Source organism: Myotis yumanensis, unplaced genomic scaffold (genome assembly GCF_028538775.1).
Source record: "Myotis yumanensis isolate MYYU_CA2020_CCGP unplaced genomic scaffold, mMyoYum1.0.hap1 SCAF_18, whole genome shotgun sequence".
In the NCBI taxonomy this organism is placed as follows: Eukaryota; Metazoa; Chordata; class Mammalia; order Chiroptera; family Vespertilionidae; genus Myotis; species Myotis yumanensis.
In genome coordinates, this window is record NW_027223769.1 from 14064171 (window position 1) to 14079362 (window position 15192).

Here is a 15192-nt window from a genome sequence, read left to right on the forward strand (position 1 = left end):
TGTAGGCAGCTTGGCACCCAGAGCAGGGGAGGGCGCACTGTGGAGAGCCCCCATTGGACTGCCTCCCAAGCTTTCCCCGGCTTCCCTCCGGTAGGGCCAGAGGAAACTGAGGCGGGCAGGGGAGTCCGGGATGCCCAAGGCGCGGGCGGGCGGGCGGGCGTGTCCCAGGCACTCTCCCCCTGGGCGGGTGGGGGGAAGGCGGGCGAGTCCCGCTCCGCCCCGCGCCGCCCCAGCTTCTGGCCAGTGCGATCCGGCGCCCGCGGGCAGGGCGGGGCTGCAGTCAGCACCGCCCCGAGGGGCCGTCCCGGGCGGAACGGCCCCCCAGCGCCCTCCCCGGCCCAGGCCATGACCCCCCGCTGCTCTCTCTTGCAGGCTGGTTGCCGCGACCACCCGAGTCCGGCCGCCACCAGCGCCCGGACGGGCCCCGCGCGCCCCGTGTGCGGCTCCGCAGTGAGCCCACCCAAAAGCGGTGAGTGCCCCGCCGTGCGCGCCCCGGGGTCTGGCCCGCGCTGCCCACACTACTCCCCGCCCCCCCTTCCAGGAGACGCCGCTCTTCCCGGGTGCCGCAACCCCGTTGGGCGGCGTACACGCCCCGCAAGCTCTGGCGGCTGGGGGGCGGGGGGCGCCCCGGGAAGGGTAGGGGCCCCTGGTGGGTCCGGGAGTCCCCCTGACTTCTAGCAGACTTTTCTGCGGAGAAGCGGTTTTGGGGAAAGTTGGGCCCTCTCTGGCCGTGTTGCAACTTACACCGGAGGGTGGGGGTGTGTCCCTGCGCGTGGAACCTCTGGCCCCCACTCTTCACCTGACACTCCGCGCTGTCACGAGTTCCTTGGGAAGGAACCAGACCGTCGTCATTCCTCAAAGCTGGAAAGGAGCCCGGCCGGGGTGGGGGCAGGAGGCCTCGAGAGGAACCATTTCCCCTCTATCGAGTATTTCAAAATATATTATTTATGAACCGCCTCACTTAGGGGCCCCCCTCGCTTCCAGGGCTTCAAAGCGGGTTGCAACCGCAAAGGGCGACCGGTGCGAACGCAGGAGCGACTTCTGGCCCACTGAGCTCAGTGGAACTGGGGGGTGGCACCCTTTACAGGGGGACCCACAGCTCTGCTCGGCTGGCCCTGGGGTAGTGGGGACTTCTCTCAGGCTGCCCCTGACTGGCTGTTAGGCCTGATCGAATGGAGAGAAAAGTCTGAGCAGCCCTGCGTCATTGAGAAAGAGAAGTTGAAAGGCGGCTCTGGGGTGGGGGCTGGGGGTGGGCAGGGAGGGTGGTTTTCACTTAAAAGGGGGATACACCTATGGCAGGCAGCCTTGATGTGGAATCATTCACTATGTCCTGGATGTAGGTTATTCAATAAACACAGATTGGTACCACCATCATCCCCCCCCAAAAAAAGAAAGGCAGCCCCCCCCCCGGAAGGCACTTAGGAGATAGCAGCCTTGGTGGGAAACTCCCCGTCCCACAGAGAGGCACACCTGAAGGCGCAGGCTCTGGCTTCCCTGCCCAGCTCCCAGGAGAGCATGGGAGACCCTGTTTGCAGCTGGATTAACTCAAGAAAACACCCACTTACCTGTCCAGGCCACACCCACCTTGGATTCTGTGTCCCTACCCCTGGGTACTGTTTCTTCTGGATGGGAGGGAGGCAGTGTATTTATGGAAAGACTTAATCCCTCTGCCAGCTCCAAGGAGGCTGAAAGCTCTGATGCCTAATCTCTGCTCCCTGGAAGCCCTTCTCTTGCTGGTGGGGTCCTTGAGCCCCAGGTTTAGATAAACTCTGGACGCTTGAAATGGGAACTCCCCTAAGTGGACAGCGGAACACTGGTATTTATTGTTTACTGAGAACTTGCCGTGTCCCAGGCCCTGCACTAAGTGCTGGTGCCCATCACCTGCCTGCTCTCTTTTCATCCTCTGACCCAGCGGTTCTCAACCTGTGGGTTGCGACCCCTTTGGGGATCAAACGACCCTTTCACAGGGGTCGCCTAAGACCATCGGAAAACACATATATAATTACATATTGTTTTTGCGATTAATCACTATGCTTTAATTATGTTCAATTTGTAACAATGAAATTGGGGGTCACCACAACATGAGGAACTGTATTAAAGGGTCGCGGCATTAGGAAGGTTGAGAACCACTGCTCTGACCAAATAGTTATATTCCCATTTTACAGATGAGACACAGAGGCCTGTAAAGGTAAAATGACCTAAGGTCACGGGTGGGTTAAGTGGCAAGCCCAGGCCTTGAACCCCTAATCCTCACATTGAGTTGCTCTTGAATATAGCAGAGGCTAGGCCAGGCCTCTGAGACCACCAAGTGTACCCCCCCCCCATTAAAAGGTTAAGGTATAATATACATACAGTACTATGTACACATCAGAAGTGTACATCCAGATCAAGAGACAGAATTTCCCCAGGAACCTCATCTTGCCCCTTGCAGCCCCATCTCCCCTTGGAGCCAGTGGGTGGTTCTATGTCTCCCACAGGCAGTGCCACATCGTAGTTACTTTTTATTTGGTGCAAAGAACACATTAGTTTAATCTTTGCACTGAAAACCCACAGGGAGTGAGCTGGCAGGCACTCAGGGGCTGTGGGCTGTAGTTTGTGACTTCTGTCTTCAAGGCTGCTATAAAAACAATTACATGCTTTTAAGTGAACCCTCTGGTTAATTAATCATTAACCTGACTTCTAATAGCATACTCCTGATTTTTAAATGAACATTTCTATTGACATATGACGTGGAAAGGTGCACAAATCATCAGCATTGAGCTTGACCACGTGGAGGCCTGACGGAGCAGTGGGCAAGTACTTTGCTCAAAGTTACTTGGCCAATCAGTGGGAGGCCAAGGCTGGACCCCAGGTGGCCCAAGACCCTGCCTGGTGACAGAAGCAGCTGAGCATTTCAGTGGGCACCCTGCCCCTACCCTTACCCCCATCCTTTTTCACTTCCTCTTGTGAGTCCCTGTGAGCCCAGCAGCTGCCCTGCCTCCCCAAGAGGAGCTCACAGCCTCCTGCAGGTCCATGGGCTAAAGCCAGGAAGATGCTCATGTTTGCACTCTGTGTACCAGGATAGAAGGCATGTTAACGCTTGTAGCATCTGTTCCCAGCACAGTCCCTTTGGCTGGAATTGCAGGAATTCTAATCCTGTGGCAAAAAAGAAAATGCCTTTTCTAAAGAAGAAAGGACACCAAGATTTGCCATGTGCCTACCCGGGAGCCGGCCGTGGCCCTTTAGTGCCTTCTTCCCCGTGTTTGCTGTAAGGAAATGCTCTGAGAGCTTGCCCAGAGCCTCCCAGCAGGGAGTGGAACCTGGTTCCGTCCTGTCTGCTGGGTCCACCCACCTAGGCAAACAGTCACATTCCTCAACTGTGATTCTTCACCCCTACCCTGGGTCCTCAAGTGAGGTCTTTGTTAAGGAGGTAAGGCGAGGCACCATGGTGAGTCATGACCTCCAAAGCGTTATTCTGATTTCATCTGGGAGGCGGCTGTACAGAGACCAAGAAAGATCAGACAGCCTGACCCTGCCTTTCACTCACTTTCTCTCTCCGGGCCGTCATGGCCTCATCTGAAAAACCCAGGTATCAGAAATAAGACAAACGCTGTATAGGGTTGCCAGATTTAGCAAATAAAAATATAAGATGTGCCCTGGTTGGAGTGGCTCAGTTGGTTGGAGCGTCGTCCCATTCACTGGAAGGTCACTGGTTCAATTCCCGGTCAGGGCACATATCCAGGGTTGCAGGTTCAATCCCTAGTTGGGGCACATATCTAGGTTTCGAGTTCAATCTCTGGAGGCAACTGATTGGTGCTTCTCTCTTTCCCTTCCTCTCTCTAAAATCAATTTTTTAAAAATAAATTAAACAAAAACATATCCTCAGGTGAAGATTAAAAAAATAAAAAAAATGCAAGATGCTCACCCTGGCTGGTGTAGCTCAGTGGTTAGAGTGTCTCCTGCGTACCAGAGGGTCTTGTGTTTACTTCCGGTCAAGGGCACCTACCTGTATTTGAGTTTCAATCCCCAGCCCCAGTGCAGAAGGCAAACTCAATGGAAAAAAATATCCTTGTGTGAGGATTAACAAAAAAAAAAAAAATACAAGATGCTCAGTTAAAGTTGAATTGCAGATAAATGATGACTAATTTCCAGTATGAATATGTCCCATGAAGTAATTGGGCATCCTGTATTTTATCTGGCAACCTATCTATAGCCACTTCCAGGTCTAGATTTGTGACTCACTCCAGGAAGATTTATCTCACATTCTAGAGACCAACAGTCACGATCCACAAAAGTAGTAACTGAAGGGAATCAGCAGATTTCGGTGCCAGAATTGCAAAGCCAGGGTCGCTCCGGCCAGTGAGTGGCTCTTGAGTCTCCCACAGGCAGTGCTACACCTTAATTACGTTTTACTCTGTGCAAAGAGCACATGAGTTTACTTTTCTCTTTGCATTGAAAACCTGCAGGCGGTGAGCTGGGTGAGCTGGCAAGCACTCGAAGCTGTGGGCTGGTAGTTTATGGCTTCTATCTTCAAGGCTGCTGTAAAAACAGTAACAGACAACTTGGCCCAGTGTGTCCTCTCCCCTGGAGATGTTCACGGCTTTCGAGAGGGCTGTGTGGTGTGCAAAGCAGCAGATATCCATCTATCTCACCACGCTCAGAGGAGGGGCGGACCCCTGCAGGAGGAAGTGAGTTTTTATCATTGCCTGTCACCAGAGAGGATCCTGTCACCGCCATTGGTCTGTAGGGAGATTTTTATGCTGGGTGCAAGAAAGAACCTGTTCTACCTCAGGCTGTTGTGCAAATAATTAACAATCTGATATTTTGAAGGGAACATAAACAGAGCCTGATTCAATATGAAAGGGAGGTTTTCACACTCCTGCAAACGTGTTAAAGGGAAAGAACGTTTATACCTAAGCAGTCCTCTGGACCTGACTGAGCTCGTACCATCTTGCCACACTAAGGGCCCCCTCCCACTAAATCTTCATTTTCCAATTATGAACGGTGTATCTTTGTAACAAATTCAAATGATGAAATGTGTTGCATGTAGAATGATATTGCCCTGAAGCGTGCGGCCAAATCGGCCTAGCTTGGGTGGTCGGTCTCCCAGAGCTGTGGCTTATTAGCACCTGACTCCTTGTAGCTCCAACCCCAGTGAGGTTGCTCTCTTGGGGTGCTGTGAGGTTCCAGTGGGATCATTTCCATCATGAACTCAGCCCAGGGCTTGGCCTCTTACTTTTATACATATATTTATTTTATTGATTTCAGAGAGTAAGGGAGAGAGATAGAGAGATAGAAACATCAATGATGAGAGAGAAGCATTGATTGGCTGCCTTTTGCATGCCCCCTACTTGTGGGGGGGCGGGGAATGGAGCCCACAACCCAGACATGTGCCCTTGGCTGGAATCGAATCTGGGACCCTTGAGTCTGCAGGCCGACGCTCTGTCCGCTGAGCCAAACTGGCCAGGGCAAGGGCTTGGCCTCTTGAAAGCATTAGCGTGGTGCCTATCAGCTGTTACGGTCATGATGACAATGGAATTTAGGTAAGAGTAGCCCCACACCCACAGTTGGCATCTGTCTGGCTCCCATTCAGACAGGTGTAGGATCAAGCTTCATCCCCCCCCCCCCCCCCCCCCCCCCCCGCTTCCAAACATTACAGCCCATTTACAGGGAGGGGTTCCTCTCCAGTAAACGCATCTGTAGCCTCTGCTGAGGGCTGGCCCTCTGCCTGGCAGCCCTGATCACAGATCACAGAGGGCGTGGAGTGGACGGGCCGTCCACACTCCCCAGTAAATCACCCTTGGGAGCACTTCTGCTAGAACAGGCCACACCCACACTGAGGATCAGGCTCAGGACCACATTGCCTGGTGCCTCTGGCAGTCCTAATGCAGTGCCCTCACAGGAGTACTCAGTAGCGATATTAGGACAGTGATAGTGACAGTGATGACGGCAATGACGACAGGAACGACTGTCCCAGGCCCTGTCCCAGAGGTTGGGGGCAGGATGCCTGTTCCACAGACGAGCACACTGAGCCTGGGGGGCAGAACGTCAGCACCTCAGAGGCAGAGACAGATGACTTGCCTCAGGTCACACAGCCCCTCGGATACCTGGTTCTCACTCCTCCCGCCACTCCCCAGCCCACTGCCTTGTTCTGTCCTCCTGGGGAGCAGAAGCACAGTGACGAGAGTTACAGCGACGTGCGTTGGGATGAGAAAAGTGGGCTTGCATCAACTCTGCATCTGGGAATCTAAAAGACTGAAATAGAGCCCTAGCCGGTTTGGCTCAGTGGATAGAGCATCAGCCTGTGGACTGAAGGGTTCAATTACAGTAGCACATGCCTAGGTTGCAGGCTCGGTCCGGTGTGCAGGAGGCAGCCAATCAGTGATCCTCATCATTGATGTTTCTATCTCTCCTCTCCCTCACTCTCTCAAATCAATAAAAATATATATATTTTAAAAACCTGAAATGTAATTGCCGCACATAGACATGACCCTTGATGCGATGTTTGCCCGACTCTTGCCCTGCAGTTCCCTGAATCCAGGCTGGGGCCACTCCCGGGTCCTCACCCTTTTGTTTGGTTGTTTTCTTCCTTCCCTGAGGGTTTTGAGATATTTTGGCGGGCGGGGGAGGTTTTAAGTCACAAGCGTTGGGGACAAAACCTGTCAGTTGAGGACAACTCTTCTGGGAGGTGATGCTCCTGAGGATAGCGTAACACAGAGCTTTTCTGGGCCAGAGAGGTTCCGGGAAAATGGGATCTTACACAAAGCCGCGCTTCGTGTGCCACTGCTGGGAGGCAGCGGTGTTGGGCACAGAGGAGATGTGACCTGTTGACTGCTCTGCCTCTGTCTGCTTCTCTTTCCTGTATCGACTTCTTCTCCTGAAATACTTTGAAGTTTTCCGAAAAGATGCAAGAGCACAGAGTGCTCCTGTCTGCCCAGCACCAGACAGAAGCATGAGCCACGTGTGTGTTACCGGCTCTCTCTGGACCTACTCGTGCATGTTATGATTTGCTGGCTGAACCGTTTGAAAGTTAAGTTTCAGAAATGAGGACCCTGACCCCAAACACTTCAGGGTTTCCTAAAAGCAAGGACCCCCTCACAGAACGCAGCACAGAGATCGAAGTCAGAGATCGGAACAGCGGTCCTGTACTGTGCGTGGTAGACAGTTGTCTTCCCTCTGACTATTTTATTATTTTCAGACCCACAAGTATGTGCTGAACCCCATTTCCCAGTGTCAGCAGCAGACAGCACCCCTGCCCTCATCGTACGCCTGCCCTGTGCCATGTGCCACTCTTCTCTGGAGTATTTTACAGCTAAGTCCTGACATTGATTCATCTGTGAGGACTTCATCGTAAATCATTGTTCAGTCCTCGGGATGGGATGTGATGGGAAATCTCCTGAGTGGGCTGTGACCAATACTTAAAAAGAAAAAGAGAGAATAGACCATAAAATCAAAGTGCGCTGTGCAGACCGTGTGTACAAGGCTGTAATGTTAAGAGTCTTTCTTATGGTGGCCACCAGGGTTCCTGGGTTTATTTGTGGGTGATCTGAGCTTGGCTGCAGGACCCCTGAGGGGGAGACGCAGCCTGGGGAGGGTTGGGGAGAGAGAGGTCAGGTCTGTGCTACCACCCACCCCAAAGCCCTGCCTTTGGAAGTATGGGCTCTAGAGTCCAAAGTGCTGGGCTTGAACCCTGGCCCCACCACTTGCTACCCATGACCTTGTGCGCATTGACTAACCTCTCTGTGCCTCCGTTTCCCCATCTGTAAAGAGGTGATTGAAATGGTCCCAACCTCTCGGGGCTGTTGTGAGAACTGATTGACCATGAATCTCTGTCAGGGCTGGGCACACAGTGAATGCTCAAGAAAGGTGCCTGTTGTCCTTGCAGGCCTGGCCATGGCTCTCTCTTCCGCCAGCCCCAGCCCATCCTCTGGCCCTGAGAAGGAGAGCTTCCTTAGCATCGCATCCTCCACATTAGAATCCCTTCAAGAGCTTTTCTTTTCTTTTTTTAAAAATATATTTTTATTTCAGAGAAGGGAGAGGGAGAGAGAGATAGAAACATCAATGATGAGAGCGAATCATTGATTGACTGCCTCTTTCACGCCCCCTACTGGGGATTGAGCCTGCAACCTGGGCACGTGCCTTTGATGGGAATCGCATCTGGGACCCTCCAGTCCGCTGGCTGACACTCTATCCACTGAGCCACACCAGCTAGGGCCCTTCGAGAGCTTTTACAGAGCCCGGCCGCACCTCAGGCCAATTACTCTGGGTCTCTGGGATGGGACCCAGGCACCGTATTTTTTAAAAGCGCCCAGGTGATCCTGCTGTGCCGGGAAGATGCGGCTCTTAGCCTTTCAGTGGTAATGAGCTTCCCCTGGGTCTTGTAGAGCATCTCCTGAGCCCTCAGGAGGGGTGTGGGTGGGGCCTGAGAGCCTGCATTTCTCACAGGCTCCCCGCAGTGCCCACACTGCTGGTCCGGGACCACACTCTGAGTTCTGAGCCCCTGAGCCCCTGGAGAAAAGGCCCCGCTGGAGACCACTACCTCCCTTCCCTCCATCACTGTCCTAAACAACAGCAGCTGACACTTCTTGGACTCCTCTATGCCCAACACAGGGTGAAGCCCTTCTACAGCCATCACCCCTGACATTTAGTTCTCGCTGCTACTTGAGGCTGCAAGTGCATCGGCCCCATTTTAAAGATGAGAAAAGTGAAGTCTGGGATGATTAAGGAACCTGCTTGTAGTCACATGGCTGAGCCAGGCTCTGGTCCCAGCGAGAAGAGCTACCACTTCTAAGCAGGGAACTCTTCCTTCCATACACGGCTGTCCGGAGGCTTTCCCCATCCTTTTCTGTCTGTCTCTCTGCCCTGCCCTCGCAGTATCTTTCTCCCTCCCTCTCTCCCCTCTTTCTCAGTCTCCCTGACTCCATCTCCTGGTGCATGTTTCCCGTACCTGCCCCACACATCCCACCTGGCTGAAATGGAGGCCTCTATCCTAGCCCCTCCTCCACACCAGCCCCCTCTGGGGTCCCACCATCTCCCAAGCCTCTGTGTCACCTGGACTTCCAGCTGCTTCTCCCTCCCATTGCCCTGCTGGCTTTGAAGTTCAGGCTCCACATTTCTGGGCCAGAGCAGAGCTTCTCCGACCTTCACAAACACACAGATCCGAGGGGGCCTTGTTAAAATACTGATTCTGGCTCAGTGTGTCTGGGTGGGCCTGCGATGCTGCATTGCTAACAAGCTCCCAGCGGTGCCAAGGCTGCTGGCCCAGCAGCAGCACCCATGAAGCAATGTTCTAGAGGACCTGGTGTTCCTAGCTGGCTCCTGGCCCACACACACTCCTAGAATGCAGCCTCGCTGCTTGGTGCCCTCACAATAACCTCTGAACCCTGTCACCAGCCCCCAAAGCCCTCAAGGTGCAGCTCATCTTATTTCTGCCCCAACCTCCCACCCTCTCGTTCTTCCCATGGACCATGCCCTTTTTATCCTCTGGACCTTTGCACATTCTGTTCCTGGGGCCTGAGAGGCTGTTCCCGGCTTGTACCACTCCTGCCTATCTTTAGGGACATGTTCCTCAGGACTCCCAGACTGGGGCAAGAACCTCCTCACTCTGTCCCCATCCTCACGCTGCTTCCCCTGGGCTCACCATGCCCGTCAGGTCTAGTTTGTGTGTCTGTTTCCCCTGCTGTTCTGAACAACCTAGATTCCGGTGTGGTGCCTCATTGGGCCTTGCATCCACCTGTGTGGGCCCCTCTTTGATGGGGAATGTGTAGGAAATGGGGATGGGGATGGGAGGTCAGACACCAGGGAATGAGGGAGGGTGGGAAGGTGGAGATCACCCAAAAGTGGTTGGTAAAGCGAGTTGCCATCAGGGGCACCTGCCTCAGATCCCAGCTTCTGGCAGGAGGAGCAGTCCGGGGATCTCAGAGCAAGGGGCTGGGGCCCTCGCTGGGCCACACATCTGTGTCAGAGATCTGAGGGGCACTTCTCATGGCCACCCTTCACCCCTCTCCACTCGTCAGCCTGGCATACAGGGGGCTCCCTGTGGATGAAGGGGTGAGCTCCCCGCCCCGCCCGCCCGCATCGCCTCTCAAAGACTCAGGGAGTCCTCCAAAGTGGAAACAAGAGCCTCGCCTTCCCAGGAAGGCCTGCAGAGCCTCAAAGGCCCCAGTGGGATGGCCCCCGGCCGGGGATCAGGGCAATCCCGGGTTAGAACCCCAGCTCCGCTCTTCGTAAGCTGGGTGGCCTTGGGCAGGTGACACCACTCTCTGAGCCGTGATTTCCACATCTGTAAAATGGGGGCAGAAGGAGCACCTCACAGGGTTGTGGCAGAGGATTGAATGTCAAGAGCCCTGCCAGCTGCTGCCTCTTTTCACCGATTACTCCGAACACTGAGGAGGCATCACATTGCAGGAAGATCGTGGCAACTCTGGTTGGGACAGTTTTCATACTCTTGGACGGGAGGCTCACACCCCTGACAGCTTCATCCGTTACATTTCCAAGGACTCTGCATTTAGAAGGGGAAAACCCGTCACGGTGGGCTTCGGGCCCTCACATCAGGAGGCCCTTACTCACCATGAAGTCAGCCAACATCTGTGGCCCCTGAAAGGAAAGACCAGGTGATGTGGGTTCCGCATTGTCAGCCCCAACCACGCCCTCACCGTCAACTTCACCGAGACCGCAGCCGCCTCCAGTATATTTAGCTCTGAGGCGCCTGAAAGTTTTTTCCGCCAGCACAGACTCAGCTTTGAGCAAATTCAGCCCAGATGTAGTCAGCAGGCGCCGAGACCCGGAGGCCTAGGTTTCTCTCCCCACTACTTCCTGTTGTGCACCCATCAGGGCTGGGGGGGCGGGGGCTGGGCACACGTGGCCAATACAAACAAGGCTCTCCTTTCTCCACAGGCAGGCGGAGGCGGAGGCGTCGACATGGGGCTTAAGCTGTCCTGTCTGAAAGGTAAGGTGGGCGGCTCTCCCTCACCAGCTCTGATGTGGGCGAGAGGGTGTGGCAGTGGGTGGGGGGGGGGGGCAGGACAGGGTGGGAGGGTAGAGCTGAGCCCCTAGTGTTGCAGCCGTGGAGAGGGAGGAGACCCTCCCTCTGAGCAGCACCTGCACACAGTAGGCACCTTTAAGTGCTTGCTCTGACTTTGAGGGCCCCTCCAGGCCTTTCCTTTCATCGGCAGTTGAGTGACATGGGAACGTCGCAGCGCCCCCTGGGCCTCAGTTTCCTTCTCAGAGGCATGAATCCCAGGCTGTGGGGAGGAAGGGAGCAAGAGGCTCTAGAAGTGGGTGCCAGGCATGCACGGGGTATTTGCTCTCCACCCGCTGGCCTGTTATCACCGGGTAGATAACAGGTTCGGCCTGCCAGAGGCTGGGGAAGGCAAGTTGGGAGGGGGGGGAAGCCAGCTGGGAGAAAGTTCTAGAAGGACACAGAATCACTGAGAAGTGTTGTAGGTGTTGGCAGAGGCAGCCCAGATCTCTCTCCTGTGCTCCAGACCTTTCTGTTCAGAGTCTGAAGGACCCAGGGGTACCCAGACCAATATGGCCCACACGGAGACCTCCCCTCAAAGCCCGTTCGTTATTGCATAACAAATGCTCCCACCCCACGTCTCCCCAGCCTGGAACCTGGGAGTCTCCCTGGTGGCCCCTCACCCACATGCAGCAGGCTCAGCAGCCCTGACTCTCCTCCTGGATGTCTGGGGCCGACCCTGGCTCCTTCCCTCCGACACAGGAAGTCAGGAGGCACGGAAGGTCAGGCCAGGACGAAGGGCCATATCCTTCAGGTCCCACAGCTGGGATGAGAGCTCAGGAGAGCCTCTGGTTGGTCCAGCTCAGGGCTCCCGCCTGTCCTTCAGTGGGGGGGTTCGGGGGGAGACAACTTGATGGACAGTGCCTCCCCGACTGGAGGCAAGTAGGGAGCCGTGCTTCCCCTGGAGAAAATCAGGATGTTGTTCGCAAAACGGGCATGGGGTGCTAGAGAGTCCTAGACAACCACGTCCCTCCAGGGCCTGGTCCCTCTGAGGCTCCAGGCTGGGCCCAGGCAGGAGTTGGGGGCGGTGCTTGCTGAGTGAGTATCCATGGGGGATGCAGGTCCAAAGGTTGGGTCCAGAGACCAAACCTAAGAGTCCAGGACCCTCTTCCTTAGACTTCACTGGGTCTCCCCAGTGCCTGGCACAGAGTAGGTGGTCAGAATACACTTTTTGTTTCTGTTTTTATTGTAGCAAAATATACCTAACATCCGTCACCGCTTTAACTGAGTGTACCGTTCAGTGGCATTGAGCACGTTCACGTGGTTGTGCATCTACCTCCAGAACTTTTCCATCTTCCCAAACGGAGTCTGTCCCCATTGAAAACTAACCCTATCCCCGCTCCCCTGAGCCCCGCTACTCTCATCCTACTTAGTCTCTGGATTTGCCTGCTCTGGGGACTTCACATCGGGAACTGTGCAGTGTTTGTCTCTCTGTGACTCGGCATAACGTCCTCAGGGTCCAGCCGTGTTGTCCCGTGTGTCAGTTTCCGTTATAAGGCTGAGTAATATTCCGTGCGTATGGACCACAGTTGGTTCATCCGTTCATCCCTCGATGGGCCCCAGGCTGCTTCCACTTTTGGCTGTTGTGTCAGGACATCTTTGACAAAAACAAGCCCTGAAAGGAACCTCTGGGACCACTTCTCTTCCAGCCCAAGGCAGGCTGGGGCCTCAACCCGGCGAGAGACCGGGGAGTGCCGATGCTGAGCGTCCCTGGGAAACGGCCCCCACCCTCCACCCCACCCGGCCCTGAGAGCCCGAGCAGCACGCTGAGTGCTCCTGGGCTGCGAGCTTCTAAAAGGGCTCCTTCCGGCCGGGCCCTGGAGGAGCTAAGTGCTGGAACTGCAGGAGCAGTGCAGGCAGGTCTGCTCATACATTTTTCATGGCTAGCCCTCTGGGGCCGGCCCACCGGCCCTCCCCTCAGCCTCGGCCAACACAGGCTTGGGTGTGCCTGGGGGAGGGCAGGGCACAGAACCCCTCTGTGCTAAACCGAGACAACCCCGCCTGTTAGCCCTGAGGCCCCAACATTCTCTGCAGGGTCTTGTTCTCACTTTCCCCGTAAGGAATATGTCACATGGGAGGAAACCTCAGCGTGCTGGGCACCCCGCAGTCCTGTGACCCTCACGGTTGGCTATGGGCCTTCCCTTACCTGGCTGCCAGCAGGTATGGTTTTACCTGGTTGTCGGCACTGGCAAGTGCAGTTCTGTGCACCGTCTTTTATTTCTTTTTTATTTGATGTTTTGGTGCTAGTGCTGTTTTTCCCAAGGCGGCGTCATTTTCACCGTTCTTTAATGCCTGTATCAGGTTCTGTCAAGAGTTGATTTTGAGGCCCTGGCTGGTGTGGTTCAGTGGTTGGAGCGTCGGCCTATGCACCCAAGGGTTGCGGGTTCAATTCCTGGTCAAGGCCATGTACCTGGGTTGCAGGTTCAGTCCCCAGCCTCGGTCAGGGCATATGCGGGAGGCAACCAATCGATGTGTCTCTCTCGCATCGATGTTTCTCTCCCCTCCCCCCCCCCCATCCCCCCCCCCCCCCCCGCCACTTTCTCTAAAAAATCAATGGAAAAAATGTCCTTAGGTGCAGATTAAAAAAAAAAAAAAACTAAAACAAAAGAAGAGTTGGTCTTCGGGTTGTTTCCAACTTGTTGCTTTTGTAGATAATGCCATTTTGAACATCTTTGCTTTTTGTCTTTTTAAATTATTTCTTTGGGATAAGTTCCAGCAATCAGAATCCAAGTTAGCAATTAGGATAAATGCTGAATTCTTAATGGGGGGCTCAGCCTGGCAGGGCCCTGTTCTCTGCATTCCATGTGAATGACTCGTCCGCCCCTTCTCCCATCATAAAGTGGGTATTATTGTGCTTCTCAGTTCCCCGATGAAGCTGAGGCACAGAGAGGCAGTGCAGTTTGCCTGGGGCCACACAGCTGGTACCTATGTGGGGTCTGAACACAGGCAAATTGGTCCCAGAGGCCTGGTGTCAGCCACCACACATACAGCTTTTTCAGAGGAAAAGGTTTTTTGTTTGTTTGTCTGATATATATGTATATCTCTATAATAATAAAAGCATAATATGCTAATTAGACCAGATGTCCTTCCAGATGACCTTCCAGACAAAGCCGGGGATGTAAGGGATGCCCGGGTCCCAGGTGCCAGAGGGAAGCTGGTGCCAGCGGCCCGGGGAAGGAAGGCCTATTCTTGCATGAATTTTCGTGCATCGGGCCTCTAGTATACTGTATATATAATTGATTTCAGAGAGGAAGGGAGAGGAAGAGCGAAAGATAGAAACATCAATGATGAGAGAATCATTGATCGGCTGCTTCCTGCACACCCAGAGGAAAAGGTTTTCATTTGACTTTTAAAGTAGCCACTATAGAAACTTCATCCACACAAGCTCTTAAATCTTCACTTTAACCCTATTAGATGGTGTCTTAGTGTCCCAGGCCTGCAGTAACATGGGGCGGGGGAGGCTTAAAACAACAGGAATGAATTCACTCTCAGTTCTGGAGGCTAGAAGCCCTAACTCCAGGTGTCCCAGGGCCATGCGTCCTCTGAAGGCACTTGGGGAGGGTCCTTCCTGCTCTTCCAGCTCCTGGGGCTCCGGGCATCCCTTGGCTTGTGGCCACATCACCCCAGTCTCTGCCTTTGCCTTCACATGAGCGTCTCCCTGTGTTTCTATGTCCTTTCTCTGATGAAGATGTCAGTCTTTAGACTTAGACCGAGTATTAAATCCAAGATGATCTCATCACAAGATCCTTAACTAATTACATCTGTAAAGACCTTATTTCCAAATAAGGTCACATTCTGAGGTTCTGGATGGACTTGAATTTTGAATTTGGGGGGAACTCTACTCAGCCCACTACAAGTTACTTCTCCGCTGAGCCTCCTGCGTGGGGGACGGAATGTGCTTCCCTGCCTGGCAGTGAAGACTCAGGCGAGGTGGGAGGTCCATAGGCAGTGACCTTGGAGAGAGGAATACCAGGAAGCCTGGATACTTTTGTTTCTGGTTCCAAAGGAGAGTGGGCACTTAAAAAATTTCTTTTTACATATTTTAAAATGTTTTATTGATTTTTTAGAGAGAGTGGAAGGGAGAGGGATAGAGAGATAGAAATATCAATCGGCTGCCTCCTGCCTGCCCCCTTCTGAAGATTGAGCCCTCAACCTGGGCATAAGCCCTGACCAGGAATTGAACCGGTGACCTC

General features: G+C 54.0%; 1 protein-coding gene across 3 annotated transcripts in view; it reads left to right on the forward strand.

The window, feature by feature from the left end:
• The first annotated feature begins 318 nt into the window (after nucleotides 1-318).
• The window catches only part of CUNH16orf74 (chromosome unknown C16orf74 homolog), a 30881-nt gene continuing 16007 nt past the window's right edge, over nucleotides 319-15192 (forward strand). Inside the window, exons 1-2 of one of the 3 annotated variants that reach the window (XM_070397897.1) lie at nucleotides 319-469; nucleotides 10876-10927. In XM_070397897.1, coding sequence (XP_070253998.1) covers nucleotides 10900-10927 — 28 coding nt within the window. In that variant the 5' untranslated portion in view covers nucleotides 319-469; nucleotides 10876-10899. Of the gene's footprint in view, nucleotides 470-4481; nucleotides 4668-10728; nucleotides 10775-10875; nucleotides 10928-15192 lie in introns of those variants that run through there. The other 2 variants (XM_070397896.1, XM_070397898.1) reach the window with 2 other exon arrangements.